The sequence below is a fragment of the Phalaenopsis equestris genome, unplaced genomic scaffold, assembly GCF_001263595.1.
Source record: "Phalaenopsis equestris unplaced genomic scaffold, ASM126359v1 Scaffold000002, whole genome shotgun sequence".
Lineage (NCBI taxonomy): Eukaryota > Viridiplantae > Streptophyta > Magnoliopsida > Asparagales > Orchidaceae > Phalaenopsis > Phalaenopsis equestris.
The window spans coordinates 57,671,287-57,689,310 of NW_018164444.1; the positions used below are offsets into that span (position 1 = coordinate 57,671,287).

The 18,024-nt window shown below is 29.9% G+C and overlaps 1 protein-coding gene across 1 annotated transcript; it reads right to left on the reverse strand.

Annotated features, from left to right (window-relative positions):
* Positions 1-7,810: 7,810 nt before the first annotated feature.
* LOC110038291 (pollen-specific protein C13-like) lies at positions 7,811-14,201 on the reverse strand. Its single transcript, XM_020743083.1, has 2 exons — positions 13,967-14,201; positions 7,811-8,423 (listed from the first exon to the last, which is right to left on the reverse strand). Exons 1-2 carry the CDS (start codon positions 14,148-14,150, stop codon positions 8,110-8,112), a joined length of 498 nt encoding a protein of 165 aa, XP_020598742.1. The 5' UTR covers positions 14,151-14,201; the 3' UTR covers positions 7,811-8,109.
* Between the last annotated feature and the right edge of the window lie 3,823 nt (positions 14,202-18,024).

Here is an 18,024-nt window from a genome sequence, read left to right on the forward strand (position 1 = left end):
TGTTCAAAGGACTTTTTGTTCGTGAACAGCTCGTGTTCAGCTCGTTAAGCAAACGAGTCGAACACGAACACACTTTTTGAGCTTGAAATACAAACGAGCCGAACACGAACTAAGCTTGGCTCGCTCGTGTTCCGCTCATTTCCACCCCTAGTTGAGGGTATGAAAGCGCAAAACAATGCGACAAAATATAATTTATTTTTTTCAAAAAAAAAAAAAAAAAGGCATGCATGGGGACAAAATTCAATAATTGCTGTTAACCAACGGCTTGTTAGTTGAGAAAAAAACAATGAATTATTAATTTAATGATTCTCTTACGATAGTGATTTACAGTAATAATAATAATAATAATAATTTTTAATATGAAAACATATCTTATAGATTTCATTCAATCAATTTGGCGGTTTATGAAAAGCATGAGTCATCATGGATCCAATTTCCTAAAAAAAATTACAAAAAAAAGCCTAATATTCCAAATAAAAACTCAACAGAACTGAATAAAAATTAAAATTTTTAAATGTAAAATTAATAATTATAATGATTAAAATTGCAATGGAAAATTTATTTTTATTTTCTTAATTGTTTATTTTCTTAAATGTTTTTAAATCTTCATAAATTTTTTATCTCATCATCTTAAAAAAAATAATTTTCCATTTTAGTGGAACCATTTTAAAAAGTTGTTCACCAAATATAATTTGTGGCATTTACATACATACCATATAGTTTTTATATATTTACACATTCACCACCTACAGATTGATATTTACATGCGTACCACTCATATATTCAACATCATATAAAAAAATATCATCATCACCATCTTTTTGGAAGCAATATTCATTTTTTCAGGCATGTTTATTACACCAAAATGTTGTAAGTGTAATTCTTAAACTTATAAAGTCTCAGAAATGTAAATACATAAGAAATTTGTGGTCTGCATGTAACTTTCTGGTTATCCATTCCAAATTAAAATAATACATTCAAAGTGATTAATGCGTTGAATGTTTCGTTTTTATTTACTGCATGGATAAAGTGAAGCTTAAATGTTAGATATAAATGTAAATAGATAAGAACAGAGTGATATAAATGTAAATCTTGTCTTATTATATTAAAGAGAGGGAAGTTTCAACGAAGAATGCATCGCAGGTTTCTTGCCTTCAAAGCATACATATTTGAATAGCTTATCTCTTCAAAATGTGAGAAGGATATGTAGGGGTCTGCATGCAGCATGCATCGTTTGTTAGTCTCTTCCATGCAGAAGAGACGATGCGCTCCACTTAATAAAACAATAAAGCGTTCATCTCTTGTAGGGACTTTTTTATACATTCCTCACTTTAATATATATAAATATATATTAATATATGCATGGGAGAATATGTTATTATCTTTTTAGAAAAATAATTGTAAATGCATGTTCAGTTTTTTTCTTAGAAACTGCAAATATAAGTCAAAAAGGTGATCACCTTACAACAAAAGTGCGTAGATAGATTCAATCTATATTTGTCTCATCATACGTACATGTATATACATATATAATGTGGCAGATATAGGGCTGCTAATTTAGTTAGAAGACTCTTAATCACTCGATAATTGATTCGAATTTTGGCTCCGATCGAGATCAAAGCGAAATAAATGTGTTGATCTATGAGGCAAAATAATTTGGATCAAATTTTTCGGAGTCTATTCAGAGGCGAGCCCAACTGAGCTCGAAATCAGATCAATAACAACCCTAGATAGATAAAGTTAGCATGCATCATGATTTTGCCTCAATGGAATATTATTATATTCTATGCAATTTTAGTAAAATAATTAAAATAATATGTTGAGATGTCAAGATAATTTTCTCACCAATTGAAAAGCCAAAACTTTACTTCATGGATTTATTGAAGTATTTGTCATGTTTTGTTAAAACTCTACTTAATCTTGACAAGCATCATGTTAGCAAATACCTAATGCTATCTATCTAAATTCTACATGTTTGTCACCTACCTCATCTAACCAAATGGATAAATAAAAAAAATAAATTAAGTTTTGTTTCTTATCTTCTTTTCTTCTCTCTTTTTGGAGTAGTTTTCGTTCTTCAATCCTCTATCAAATAATTAATGTGACCATTTGACGTAACGGTTTCACTCTGTTTTTTAAATTGAAAAACATTCAATGTTAACACTTACTTCATTTAGAGGTGGAACCAGTTTATATTTTGAGGATGGACTAACCTAATATATAAATAGAGCAATATTTAAAAATTATGGCTTATATGTACCTCATTGTGATCAATAAATTGAACACTAATTATAAATTTTTCAATCTATCATGAAAAACATTCAAATGTTTTAATTTTGAGAAGATCAGCAACTAAATATCTTTCATTGATTGATGTGCATATTAAAAAAAAACAATTTTTTTAGCTTGGAATTTAACTTCCATCTAATAGAGAATAATTTTCAAGAACAAAATATAAATATTTCATTGCTTTTAATTCTGGCAAATCTAGATTTATTTCTATAATAATTGATGATGTTGTTGAGAGTGAATGCTAAATGTGAGAATTTGAATATATAATTGATGTATCAAAATACATAGCATAAATTTAATACATATATAAATTAATTACATGATTAAAATCTTTCCTAAAATATTTTCCAACATTTTATTTTGATAGGAATATTGTTGAAATATCATCTTTTATTTCTTCTAATTGTTGGCCTTAAATATTATTGCTGATGCTTCCTACAAAAAGAATGTAAATAATTAAGACATTATATATAAAAAAGGATTAAAAAAAATTATAGATTGTAAAAATAATTCTTAATTTTATAATTTAAATTTTACACCTCAATCGAAAAATATGTAAGCCTTTTTTTTAACTATTTTTTATCGCTTTATATATAGATCACCATAACTTTATTAAGTTTTGTAGCTATTGTTCTCATTCTTTTCATGGATCATCTCCAAGCTCACTCATCTGTCTAGGATAGTTGCATGTTAACTGTGATCATCTATCTAGTTCAATCCATGTGTTATTTATACAATCAAGTGCAAAGACTGATCTAGTCAAGCATGATCGCCCTAGTTTATTGTAATGCTCAATGTTATATTCTATTTTATTCCTTAATTTGTAGTCATTTGTGGAGAAACTTGTGATGAGTGTATTGATGATCATCCAAATTTGTTACATGATTCTGTGTATGCAAAACTTCATTCTTGTAAATTTTCTATTCTCATAAAATTTTGTCAACAGAGCTTCATTTCATGGAACAAACTGTGCATAATATTGAGAGAATCGATATTGGTCACTATTTTGAGTATTATATAAACACACAATATATATATATACATATAAACAAAGGTTTTCATCTACATTGTGTTAGGTATGACTCATATCTAGGGAGTTGTAGTTTCTTGTGAAGAGGTGTGTCTCCTGGTGAAAAGGAGTGTCTCTTGAAATAAAGGGGGTTGGGGGGAGCGAGGGCTTGTAATTTTATCTGTGGGTTTGTGTATGTCTATATATATATATATATGTAATCCTATGGGATGATAATTGTAACACCTCTAAAATAGTGAACTTGCCGCTCGCTCCCGAGGACGTAGGCAATTCTTTCCCGAACCTCGTTAAAACTGTGTTCTTCTTCTGATTTGTGTCGATTCCTATTTTATTCCGCTTCAATTTTCACAATTCATTGGCAAAATGTCAAGACAACAAATAAAATAAAAATAATAGCAAGTTAATTACCGCTTTTAAGATATTGCTTTAAATGCGTCCTGATCGTTCTACAGTGTCTGATGTTTTGCACTATTCATTCTATCGTGCGCTTGTCGCAACAAAAAATTAATAGTGAAAAAAATAATAAATTGCTAAAGGTAGCATCAATAGATTAAATTGCATGTGATAACAATTTCCTACAATATGATTACATTAATTACATGTTTGCAAGCATGGTGAATAACTTCAATGTGGTTTTTTTTTCTGTCATTCAAATTTGTCTTGCAAAATTAAATGATACTCCTCATCTGTAATATTTTTAGAAAATTTTTTATTTAAATTTTGATCAAAATGAACCTCAAAATCATTATAAAAAAAAAACATTTTGTATATGCAATTTGATCCTCGTGTTTTATTATATTTCACAAAGATTACTTTTTTTTTTTTTTCAGAATTATAGATATAATACTTTTATCCAGATTTGCGAACCATTTTCTTAGAAAAGAATAATAATCAAAATACATTATACATTTGAATTTTTGAGTGTCGAAAGTATTATATTTGTGAAAATTATGATCTCTTACGACAGGTAGGGTGGCAGCTTATCATAGATCAAAAGACCCTTGTGGACTATTGGACAATTGATATTACAATTCAACACATTAGATTGGCAAAACAATTAGAGGTTTTGAAATATTAAATGAAATATAGCACTCCAGAGTGTATATATATATATATAGTATGAAAATTCCTATAAGGATGTTGCTTTTAGTTTTCATTCTGGCATATATATATATATATATATATCAATAAAGAGTAATACGAAAAAAACAAATTAATACAATTAGCTTTCAAAAACTAATACGTCAATATGAAGAGAGCACTCCAGGGAAGCGATTAGCAAACCCTCAAGCTCGTATGTGAGACAAGAAATCGACGAACGAGTATGTGTTTAACCTTTAAATAAAAAAATAGACCTCTTATAATTAAGCAGAATAAACACTAAGTCTCATACAATTTGATTTTTTTATTATTATTATTTTTTTTTTGCATTCAACATTTCAAGAATCATTTATAAAAACTAATCAACTTTTTAATGTTAATCTCAAATTTTAGTACTAAACAAATACAAACTTATACGATTCTCGTAACTACACTAAAGATGTGTTTGGGCCTGCGGTGCAGGTTTTTTTTAGTTTCGCAAAATTACATTTTATATGTTTTTTTTCAAAAAGCCGCATTTTGTCATCAGACCTGACTGAGTGTAGTGGCTGATAGAAAGCTGCAATTTGAAGTTTCAAAAAAAAAATTATAATAACCGCTACAGCCTTTTTATTAGCAACTTATTTTGCAACAGCCTCACAGCTATTTTTTCAAACACTTGCATTTGCTCAAAACGACCCTAAGTAATGAAATTAAAGAGGAGCTAAAGGCTAATCTCACTTTGTAATTTTAAGAAAAACAATTATGCAATTATATGTATCAAGAAAATTTTATCTTCTAATTACTCGGCAATAGAAATTGTGTCTCATCTAAATTTAAATTAAACCTTTTGCTACTACTTGCGTTGGTGGCTAAACTTCAAAGTTGCTTCTAAAGTAGAATAATTGGGTGATGTATATTCAAAGGACTCAAAGACCATGATATATAATAACACTAGGATCGCCTAGACCAAAGGATCACTTGTTGATTAATAGATAGAGTTGGTTTTGTGTCCCAAAAAAAGAGAGTTGGTTTTGAGTCCCAACAAGAGTGGACAATTGAATACTATTGACCACGCTGTGAGAGAAAATGATGAGGCTTCTGTGTGAAGGTTGGAAAATAAATCAAAAGGTAAATGAAGATGTTAAGAGTCATTTTCAAAAGGGTAAATTAGATGCCATGGAGCTTTGTTGATGAAAGTAGAGGAATTGGTTATTATTAGAAGAATGATTCGTAAATGAGATATGAAAGAGCAGTTCTATTACAAATATTGACTAGAGTGGAAGAAGACCAAAAGAGAGCAAATAATATTGATAGGACCCATCTAATGAATTTTTAACAAAAATGTTTATTGGCTAATATGTATAAAATAGTTTATATAATTAAAGAGTATAAAAGCTTTAAAGGTAACAATCTTGTGGAAGGCACAAATAAGTTTAGCCTAATGAGACCCTTGGATGAAAGAGAGAAAAATATATAATATTTTGTTAACCTAACCATGAGAATGTTTGTAATGACTTTATAGAATTAAAAAAATAAAATAAATTTATATTTCTTGATGGAATCAAGGGCTCTAGGTTTGAAAACACAAGAATTTGGCAATAGAGAAAAATATAAAGAATAAATATGATGAAATCTTTATCATTGATGTCCTCAGTAGTTTGAAAAAATTCAATTATATAATCGTCGACACAAAAGTTTGCCAATAATGTGATATTATAGATTAATGAACAAAAAACTTTTAAATCAGCAATAAGATACACATATTATAAAACTTCCAAATATTCAATCAGCACCCCAAAGAGAACAGTGACTAGGGAAGGTCTCAAACTGCATATCAAGTCATTTTTCTACCACCTATGATTATAAGAAAAACAATCCGCCTAATAAAAAGCTGATAAACCTCAAGTCAACTAAATAAAAATTTAAATTACCAAATTATATAAAATGGCAATCAAATAAATGACCCATACTAATAAGTTTAGAATGTTGCATCATTAAATTATTAAGAATATGAATTTAATCCACAAAATTATTAGAATGCCGCAAATGCTTATTAGTTCTTTGCAAAGCCCAAAAAATCACCATGAAACTAAAATCACAATCTAACACAATGTGTTTATTGCTTAATGAATTTCGCTAATGTCGCTAACCCTACGGTAAGACGTCAACATGTGAGGACAACAAGATGGTAATTAGTCATGTACGGGTCCCTTCTCCATGTATGACTAATAAGGGTATAGACTCACTCAAAATATTTTCCAACATTTGGCTCTCTTCGACTAATCACTAAAGTATTATTGTTGTATCTATAAGTTTGATAAGCTTGTCGAGCTTCCCAAGCTAAAATATTCTCCGACCTTTCCACTTATACATATTTTTACACTTACTTTATATATATAAATATATTATTATATGCATTTTATACTACATTTTACTCTTGAAATATCTAATTGCTTTAAACTTTGAACCCTAGATTTATAATAAGTATCAATGTAGAGACATTTCATTAGGATAAAATGTTGAAACATAGCATCTATGAAGACACATAACTTCATATTATAAAATGTTGCAAAGTTCATCGGCAAGTTTGTCGGTAATAGGATTAAACTCAATTAAGTTGAGAATGGCCACCACCTCAAACATAATTATCCATGCAAGAATAAACTTAAGAAGTTTCTATGATAAAATTCAAAGCCTTTTTTAATATTAACATTCACTCTAAAAATAAAATTCAATTGAAACACAACCTCAATCCCTACTGTCGGCTTCTCAGCTAAAATGTTAACATTCACTCAAGCAAAAATTAACTTTCCTAACAAGAACGCTTGTAACGTTCAGATCCTAAGAAGACATTATACTAGCCCATCCATTCAAGATCTTTACTTTCTATTACTCTAATGAAGCCATTCATAGAACTTCACCTCATCTTCTCTTCAAAGGATCACCGGCAATAGCATTTCCTTTGCATTGCCGCACTAGCTAGACTGACTCAGTCTGCAACAATGGAGCGCTAGCCCCATGAGTTAGAAAGCTCGGGCGCTTGATCCATGAGTTAGAAAAGATGGATCCCTCTTAAAATTAAATATGACATTCCCAAAAAAGCCACGTCATAATCCATCATACTCGAATGATTTCTCAAAAATAACACAAGTTATTAAAATTAAGGCTTAGGCAATGCCTCTTTCATGCTGATAAATGAAAATACGTTGATCATAATCAGATAAAACAAATATCCACCATCAAATAACACACTTATTTCCCAATAATTACTCCTGAAACTCTTATTTTTCAATGATCATCTGACATAAACTCGGCAACAAACTTTATAACACAGGGTTCATAACAAGCAATGCTGAAATTAAAGTGTAACAATATGGTAATATACAACAAAAGTTTAGCTCATCGTGCCATTAAAAGAATAATTATCAAAGCATCACATGACTCAAATGTCTGAAGTAACATGAGCTTGCATATAATATATGCAGGAAGAAATCATGGCCCAACAATAGCATTACATTATTTGAAAACCTCGTAAAACCATCATGTCCTTTCAAGTTGAAAGTACTACATGAGCTACTAATGTCATAATATAGAAGTATTAGCCACCAAAGATGGCCAAGAGACCAAACAATGTTAACACCACCAACACAAGAAGAGAGAAAACATAGCACATGCTCAGAAAATTATAATCCAACTACTGCAATTTAATCATCTTGGCTATAAATCTTCATAAGCTCAGAACAGAATGCAAGGGGAGTGTCCTTCTGGAAACCCAAGGCATTGGCGAACCTGGTGTCGGATGAAATACCGTTGTTGTGGGAGAGGACGATGCGAGACTTCTCCCGGCCAGGGACCTCTGTTTTGCATTCCGTGTCGGGGCTGCTTACTAACATGGCTTCGCAGATCTCGTGTTCATGCTCATCTTCGACGAGGATGTTGAAAGTGCCGCTATTGTCGGTGACGCCATCATAGCTGCATATTTTATCACCGGCTTTGCATTCAACTTTAACCTTAGCACCTAAAAGGACAGACAAAATTGGAGAAGGTTAAACAAGTAATATTCAGAATTATAGATCGATTCAGGAAAAAATAAATCAATTTTAAGAGACGAAACAATACTGAAATTTGCCTGAGAAGTAGAAAAATCTTAAACGGGCCTTGCTAGAAGTTACAAGAGGGGATATAAAATCTAAAACCCTAACAACAATTGCCTAGAAGAGTAAAAATACAAATTGTATGCCGATTTTGGAGTATATCGAAGAAAGTATTCAGTATTGGCAAACAACGACGAAGCTTAAATGATGGATGTAAATACAAATATTTCAAAATATTAAAGAAATTTACTAAGATTAATTCCAAAAATGCTGAATGATAGTCAAGTTTACAGATTATAATAAAAAAGATTTCACAAAATAGTGGGGAATTGCACGTCAAGCTTATTATAACATTGTACAACAAAGGGATTAGAATACGGGAGAGAATATATCCCATAATTAGATATAAAAACGAAGTTCCAGAATAGGGATCAGAATCAACAATAACATCAAGCTGAGTTCATAGCTGGTTTAATGATTGGCGGACGAATGAGGTTAGATGCACTTTCAATTCTTCAATCAGCATACAAGAAAACTTGAAATATATCTCATTTCAAAGAGCATTATCAAATTTTTAAGCCATTTTGGGTTTGATTTAAACCGTTTGATTTTAAGCATGGCACCTCGGTATCAGCACAAATAATGGAGTTACAACAGGAATGGAACAATTCTAGTTCAAATCAGCAGAGAAATTGACATATAATATTAAAGAGAACGCCCAAGAGTAAGCAACCATGCATGGGCTAACCAGTGCAGTATGAATGGTTAGTTTAACTCCAGTAAAATATGGTGAGTTTCAAACAATAAGAAAAGAAAATACTTGCTCGAACCCATTTCATGTTAATCTAATATATCTTAAGAATACACATTTTCAAATGCATCATCTACGCCTATTATCTAAAGAAAGAGAGTTGATTCAGTAGTAACAGAAATTTTGAGCAATAGGTTCAAAACCCTTCTAGCCAACAATCTAAGTTTAATATCATACAGATCAAGTGATATTGAAGTATGATCGCTTTAAATATTTTGGATTCATTATAATAAAATAGAAGATGTAAAGACAAATAAAAACACTATGGTAAAGAAGAAGTGAATGAAGGCGTTTTGCACTAATAATATACGATAGAGATAGATATTTTAAAAGTTTACTATTACACAATATTTTATATGAACCCAAGGGTTTGACAGTACAAAAAAATCATAATGGCTAGTTCTAGAAGCCAAAATTTTAGAACGAATGTATGGTAAAATTTCAAAGAATATTTAGATAAGAATATAGCACATTCAAGATAAAATAATAAAAAAGTGAATTCAATTTGCTGGCAATTACAATAGAAAGAAAAAGATGCATAAAAAAGATGGGTGCACAAAACTAATGTGGAAGGATACAAAAATAAAAGTAGAATAATGATAATATGGTTAGATATTATGAAAATGTATTGCACAAAAAAACATAACACCTAGCATAATAATGATAATATGGTTAGATATTATGAAAATGTATTGCAGAAAAAAAAACATAACACCTAGCATAGCACTCAACAAAAATTAATGGATTGGCAATTCATAAAGGGGCTTACCAAGTGCATAAAATTTCTAACAACTGATACTTGAACTCCACTTTGTACTTCAAAAATTTATTTTAATGCGTCGAACAAGTGGGAGAATAATTGGAAATACAAAATATTCAAAATGCAATATAAAGTGAAAAGATTTATTTGAAATACATTTTGGTGTTTGGTTGCACATAGATGAATTTTTTTTTCTCTTTCTTGCAAAATAAAACCAATATCTGAAATATGATGGCAACAACTACAAAGATAGCCAACGAAATTGACGTCACCGGGAGGTGGCTGACAATAATCAGCGACAGCGATAGGGATTCAATGAAGACAAGTGGTGGCTGGCAATTTCCAATAGCTATGGGCAAAGGCTCACGCATACGGTGTATTTGGAATTTGTCCAAATCACAAGAATTATAAATACATTGAAGCTAAAGTAGACTTCCCAATAGCTCTCAGCAGATTACTTTGCATTTGCCTTTCTGCTAACACAACCTAAAATTTCAAATTCATATGATTTGATTTGATCTACAACAAAAAAAAAATTGCCACCAAATAGCCAACTAGTTAGGATAAAATTGTTGAAATGCTAATAGTAAAACTAAAATTTATATTGAGGCACCTCATAATTAAATTGCTTTTAAATTAAAGTTCTATCGATACAAAGACAGCAAATAAAAGTAACGTTTTAGTTAAGCTAAAATCATTGATTTCATGTTCAAGCAATGGGCAGCTAGTTCTATCGATACAAAGCAAATAAAAGAAAAGTTCTAGTTAAGCTTCATTGATTTCATGTTCAAGCAATGGGCAGCTTGTTCCCTTTAACTCAACATGCAAACTTCAAGCAACAAATATGAACATGAATGATTCAAGCAAGTGAAAAAGTACATTGTAAATTCATAATGAGTTGACATTAGCTAGTTTTTTTAAAATATACCATTAAGTAGATTTAAAATCATAAATTAAAAGAAATTAACATATATGCAACACAGATTTCCATGTATTTATATACCAAACAACCAAACTTTGATATTTTCATTTATAACACTATGGTGTCATTAATTTATGCATGAAAAGGTGTGTGATTAGCTTTTAAATAGTTAATAATAGTAATAGTTTTTATGAATTATTAAAAATTTTAGTGTTAGGCATATAAATATGAAATTTGAAGTGTTAAACATATAAATATATAAATATATAAGAATTGTGTGGTACTATGTAAATGCAGCAAAATTTAACATCTTCATATGAATATCAGACAAATTTCAGCATTAATATAAGCTTCAATCTTTTCAACGAGTTCCATGTACCATGGTGACAACATGTTCAATCTTTGTTTGTTGCATGGTCAAAGATTTCTAAAAATGACCAAAAGTAACCAAGGTTGAACGAAGAAAAAAAAATCAATTTTAAATAGCCCTCAAGTAAAATTTGACTAAATCAATCTAAATAGGTCAATTTCAACAACAATATATTCCATATTTATCATTATTCCTTCTAGCATTTTCATTGTTAGATTTATAACTCTCATATTCATCTATTTATCCATCTCCTTATGTGCATCTTCATTATTCTTTCTATCATTTTCATTATCAGAAGATGCAACGAACTATCTTTATTACAATGTTTACAATATCATAGCATCTCTTCAGTAGATTTCTACTTTTTGAACAATCATTAAAGTCTATGTAGTAATGAAAAATACCCAACAACCTTAACTGATTTCCTACTAGCTCTTTTTTCCTTTAGGACTTTCCTGTTCTGAGCTTTAACACATCATAATGTGCCACAAATATGACTTACATCTTCAGAATTATCTTGCCAAAATGATATACAATCATTTGGATCATGCTTCTATTTTTGTGTGCTTGAGATTAAATGCTTTCATAATTCTTTTTTCACTCATATATTATTAAGCAGGAAAACTCCTTCCGATAAGGCACTTAACAATAATTCTAAATTGATATCAAAATTTTTTTGCGGTAGAATCTTAAATGATATAAGAATAGTATGAAATATAACTTCGAGGATGACTTACACCAAGGATATAAATTTAGGCTGAATCTTCTTCTCCATTTAAAAATTTCATACTCTAAGAGTTGAATTTCATTAAATATAACATGCATCTAGAACATAACCTTATTTCCCAAAATACTATTGCTCTTCCCATATCACCCCATATCAAATTACAATTTAACATCTCTCCAATCAAGTATGCCAGTCTCACTATTCAATAACTTAAGGCAATGCACTAGGCTTAGCACAACATACCGGTAAAACCAAGCTAAGAGTTATGCCATGAACCATAACCATGCCTCATCTCACTCAGGAGCCTAGATGAATTCCTAACTCATCTTTAACAGTGATGCTAAATATTATATCACCAATTAAAATATACACTAAACAAGAGTGAAATTGTAAATAATTGACTAGTTCTTTTAAAATTTTGATGTTATAATAAATAAAATAAAAAATTGAAAACTATTTAAAAAACCAATTATATTGAAAAAAAAAAAGATATTGAAACAAACAAAGGTATAGATGACAAATCTTAAAAAGGAGTCCAAATCCCAATATGAACATGTCAACTTTGGTTTGGAGTTAATTCATGTAATGCACTTTAACCATACTAGCAACAGGGCTTTCAGAATTCTAGATGTTAATTTAATAATTTGATGGGTTTCCAATTACCAGAAAAGCAACTGAAACATGAATAACCTAAGGATAAATTTATTAAAAAAAAAAAGAAAAAAAACCAAGAAAAAAATTTAAACATCATGCCTGAGGTATGAATGAAATCAATTTTGAAATAAAACAATAGTATGAAATTAGTGAGAAAAGAATAGAGTGAAAAAGCAATGTCTTTCTCTGAATTTATAAGGGGTTCAGTACTTAGTAAACATTGAAGCTCTCTAACTTTCTTGGAATTTTTTAGGGTAGATCACAACGAAATGACTACGCCAGTTCATTCTTAAAAATTTGTATATATTTCTCCCTGCCAAAAAAAGGTGACCGCAAATACTTACTAACCAAAATAAGTTGAAAAACTTTCACTAAATGCATTTCCAGGTTAAAACATAAGGGCCTAGACGTTTCCATAAGAAAACACTCTTTATCAGCTCTACAAATCCATACCTGACCCTAGACCAAAAAGTCTTTTTTTTTTTCCTGTGGGCAAAGATCAGAGAACAAGTTGTGGCATTTAGGATCTCCATGTTGCAATGACATCTGTAATTTAATATGTTTTGTTTATCAATTGGGCATACATCTAACGTTATGACATGAAAAATCATGTTGTTGTATTTTAATGTAAGTAATATTGACATCACAATATAATAAACATAATATTTGACTGATAGCATCATAACGCTCACATCTACTAATAATCAGATATTATTAACAGCATTTCAATAAAATTAATCCAAAGAACCCCTTAAACTATTTGAAAAATTGCATCCGCCCATACAAGATTCCCATCTAACCTTCGGAACACAGAAGTGAAATTCAGAAATTTTATTAACCAACGTCTTGATCGCTTACACTATCGTCAGTCTTGACTAACCCTTAGAGAAACTAACTCAGATCCAAGAACTTTCAAAGAACACTAGTCAAGATCAGTATAAAAAAAGATAATCACTAGCCTAAATACTGAAAAAAACAGCAATAAAAATTTCACCTAGTCTCTAACGCACACCATCCATCCAGATCAGGAACCACAACCCAAAAACACAAAATGCCATATCCATCGGCCTGAAATGGATCCCCATCCTTCCATATGAAAGCCCTCGACCGCAAAAAGTAAAATGCACAAGCCATCAGTCCAGATCAAGAAGATTCCATGATCTGATGGCCCCGATAGCAAAGAAAACAAAACAACAAGACAAAAGTAGGGCATCATCCGTTACCTTCGATGTAGGTGGTAGCGGGGGTCTCAAACCCGGCACGACAGGTATCACAGAATACTCGCCCTTGTACCGTGAACCGGACCGCCGGTGCAGCGCGACCACCGAACACCGATGCCGGTAAGAAGCATAAAACTAAGAAGAAGATGACGAAGAAGAAGGCCAATGAGAACTTGCTACTAGCCATTGTTGCCGATCAAAATCAAAGTGCAGCAACTGTGATTGAAGAGAAGCAGAAGGCGACGCGGTTGCTTTTTAAAGATGGCAGTAATGCGCAGTGGTTGCAATATTCTCCCGGTGAGAATAAGTTTAGGCAGCGATACTTTTTGAGAGATTGAAGTGATGACATGCCTAAATTTAATTTTTGAATTATTTATAAATTTAATAATATTTTTAAATTTTTATTAATTAAATTAATTATCACCCACGAGAAGATAAAAACAAAAGGTAAGTTTCATTTATTAAAAACAGCATAAGAAATTAGGAGAAATATGTTAAAAAATAAAAGATAGGACTTTATTTGGTAAACCATGAATGATGGCACATTTATGATATGAATGTGTTGAGTTAAGATGCCATGGCATAAATTAATTTCCATAATAACTTGAGTAAAATAAAATTAGATTGACTCGATTTTAAAGTTTTGATTTATATTATTATTTTTATTTTAATATATTATACTGAGATTTGTTATTCATATTGAGTAGAAAATATGTGATCCTTTGGTAAAATCATTATTTAAAGTACTATAGAAATTTTGACTATTTAATAGAAATGTTGCATATTTGAAAACAATTGAGAGCAAGTAAATATATTATGAATTTCATATCAATGGAGCTCGTATACTAATTTTGATGAATTGCTACTATATTTTGTGTTGGAGTCTCGTGCAATGTTAAGGCGTTATCCCACACAGCTTGTTGGACGGGGTCAAGGATAACCTTCGGTACGACTTTCCCCTACTTCTTCACGAAAGAAGATAGAAAAAAAAGGAGATCTCATATCAATTGTTTGACATCAATATGGACAGCTTTTTACTACCTCTTCTTTCTTCTTTTGAGAAATCGTAGATCACCTACTTGGCAAAAATGAGGACTCCTCCTCCTTCCTCCTCTCACTAGCCTTTTTATAGGTTAAAAAGGAAGAACAAAAGTAAAAAAATATTTTGAGGAAATCTAAAATTTTAAAATATACATAATTTTAATTTTTTAAATAAGATTTAAAAGGAAAAAAAATCTCTAATATTTTTCACCTTTAGGGATTATATAATATAATTTATATAATTCAATCTCTTTCCTAAAAATTTAAATTAAAACATCTTTTATGACAAAATTACAAAATTAAATTTATCTCTCTATGTATATGTATATTCCTATTTTATGAGTGACATTACTTTTGATTGTGTTCAGAGAATTAAAATCCACGTAAACTTTTTTTTTAAAAAAAAATTTATCATAAGAATTTAGCTCACAGAATTAAAATCCACTTATATTCGCATTTCATATAATAATAATTTTGCTTACGAATCTCGAGAATTTTTTTTTAACAAGAAAGGTTCAAACTTTGATATATGAATTAATCCATAATTCATATAAAAACTATCAATGAAATTATCTGCAAATATTTTTTAAAAATATATATTTTTAAACATGTAAATAAATGTTTTTTTTCATGGTCGCTAAAATAATCTTTGTTGTCCTAAGAGATTCAAATAAAATAATGAAAATCTATACTAGATGAAACTAAGTAAACAAAAATGATAAATTTAAAAATTTATGTGCATCTAAATACAATGCTAAGTCAAATCATCGTTTTTTATAACACTATGATGTTTGATTAGTTGTTAAATAAAGTTAAAAAAAATGTATTTTGATTATTGTAATATAAATCTTATTTTTAAAAAAAAAATTAAAATAAAATTTTGAGGGATATCTTGGAACTGCCACTGCTGGTTGTGAAAGCAAGCTACAATCAATGGAGAATGGAAGATATGAATGAGGAAGGCAATTTGATATTTAAAAATCATAAGATATTAAAGTAGATAAAAAATGAGCTAAATGATAAATTCTGAATATATTACTAAATTATTTTGGGCTTTGATTATCCCATTAGACAGTCACACTTTTAAATCTCTAACTTTTCTTGTACTTAACTTAAAGTAGCCCCTAAATTTTAATAACCCAAAAAAACAAAATTATTATATATTTCTTAATTAAATTATTAATATTATTATTATCATTATGTGTTTGAGAGGAGCAAAATTACTAAAATTATTATTATCTTCTCTTCTCTATTCTCATGAATACATTCTTAATTGTTTTGTTAATTCACAAGAAAAAAGAAATACTTTTTATTTGATATATGATGATTATTTTCTTATTTTTTAAAACATTAATATAAATTTTATTAATTGTATGTCCTTTATTCCCAATATATTTAGTAAGGTTTCTAATATTCATGTCAATGCTTCTAAATTTGTTATTTATTTTTCTAAATTGTAGATACTTATATTCAGTAGCAATTTTTTCATATTAGTGGCTTTAATATAATGCTTTTGCCTTAGAATTATTTGAGAGTTATTATTAAGCCTTCTATGCTTATTGCTGTTGATTACTAATAAGCTTCAAAGTTTATTTGTGGTTGGCTAGTTGGAAGTTGGAAACTTTGTTTGTGGCTAGTAAGCTTCTATTAATAAAATATTTTGTTTAGAGTTATATTTATTATTAATTTAATTTCTACTACTTAATTACCTATTTAAGGCTTATGGAAAATAGTATCTACTATGTTTAGAATTGTTCTTCAGCATAATGGTTGTGATTAGAAGTTTTACCGCATTGCTTGGAATGTTGTTATTTTGCCTAAACATAATAATGAACTTGATTTTCCTTTCTCATGCATTATCAGTACTGTGTGTAAATCCAGAAGATTTTGTTTCGAGCCTTTTTTTATTATGATTTTTTGTTTCTTCCTAATTTCTAGTTACTTTGATATATTTCTATCTATTTCATTGAGTTATTTGTTTTTTTTTTTTTATCTAAATATGATGACTAAAATGTTGTAGAATTTATATCTCTATTACTCAGCTCGTTTTATTAGACTTTCAAGATTTATAAGGCTCTGACGTAAAAGTCTTACAGGACTCTCTTTTCTTTTCTTTTCTTCTGATGATTTGATTGTGTTTCTTTTTTTATTTGCTTAGATATATTTTTTCTATTACTAGGATGGATTATAAATGCATTATTTGTGGGATTAGAATTCCTAAGCTCATGCTGGCTCCTTGCTTTCTATTTCCCATGTATTATATTTTGTAAGTATCTTGGATTATATTTAGCTTTGATCTTGCTTTTGCTTCATCATCATTTTATGTTGGTTGTTAGAATTGTTAGGATGACATAAAGTTACTTGTCCTAGAATTGCAGGACGCTGAGTGCAAGGTTGATGGGTAAGCGAGTGAGCGTATCGCGCTGCATTGATTTAGGTATAGCTGGCGTCGGTGGAGCAGACCGCAGAGGTGGAGTGGGAAAGATCCATGAAGGTAACGTTACCACCACGCGGTTTCGGCGTGAAGGCGATGATTACGGCGCCCAGCCTGGAACGCGGGGGTGGATAGCAGTTGGGCTTATGATCACCGCCCGCAATAGCTCGAAATTCAGGCTGAGTTGGCACTGGGTTTGGTTTCCTCGTTAGTCGACTTATTAAATACGATTAAATTGACTTTTTAGGTACAATTACATGCAGGCCACCCGAAACGTACTATTTACAAATCTATCCCAAACTTCAGTCCATTTTTTTTTTCAAATTCTCAAATATCAAAATTAAACTTCGACCCATATTTTTTATTTTTGTTAAATTCACAATAATTTGATTCATTCGAAAATATCAATGTTATCATATGATGTGTATGCATATAATAAAATTAGATGGATTTTAATATATTAATATATCAATATCAAAACTAATAATTTCTTAAACAACACCTACAACTTCTCAAATTGTCCACCTTAGGAGTTCAAGGGATATTTACATAGATGCCGCCCAATATAGATGTATTTACGGATTTA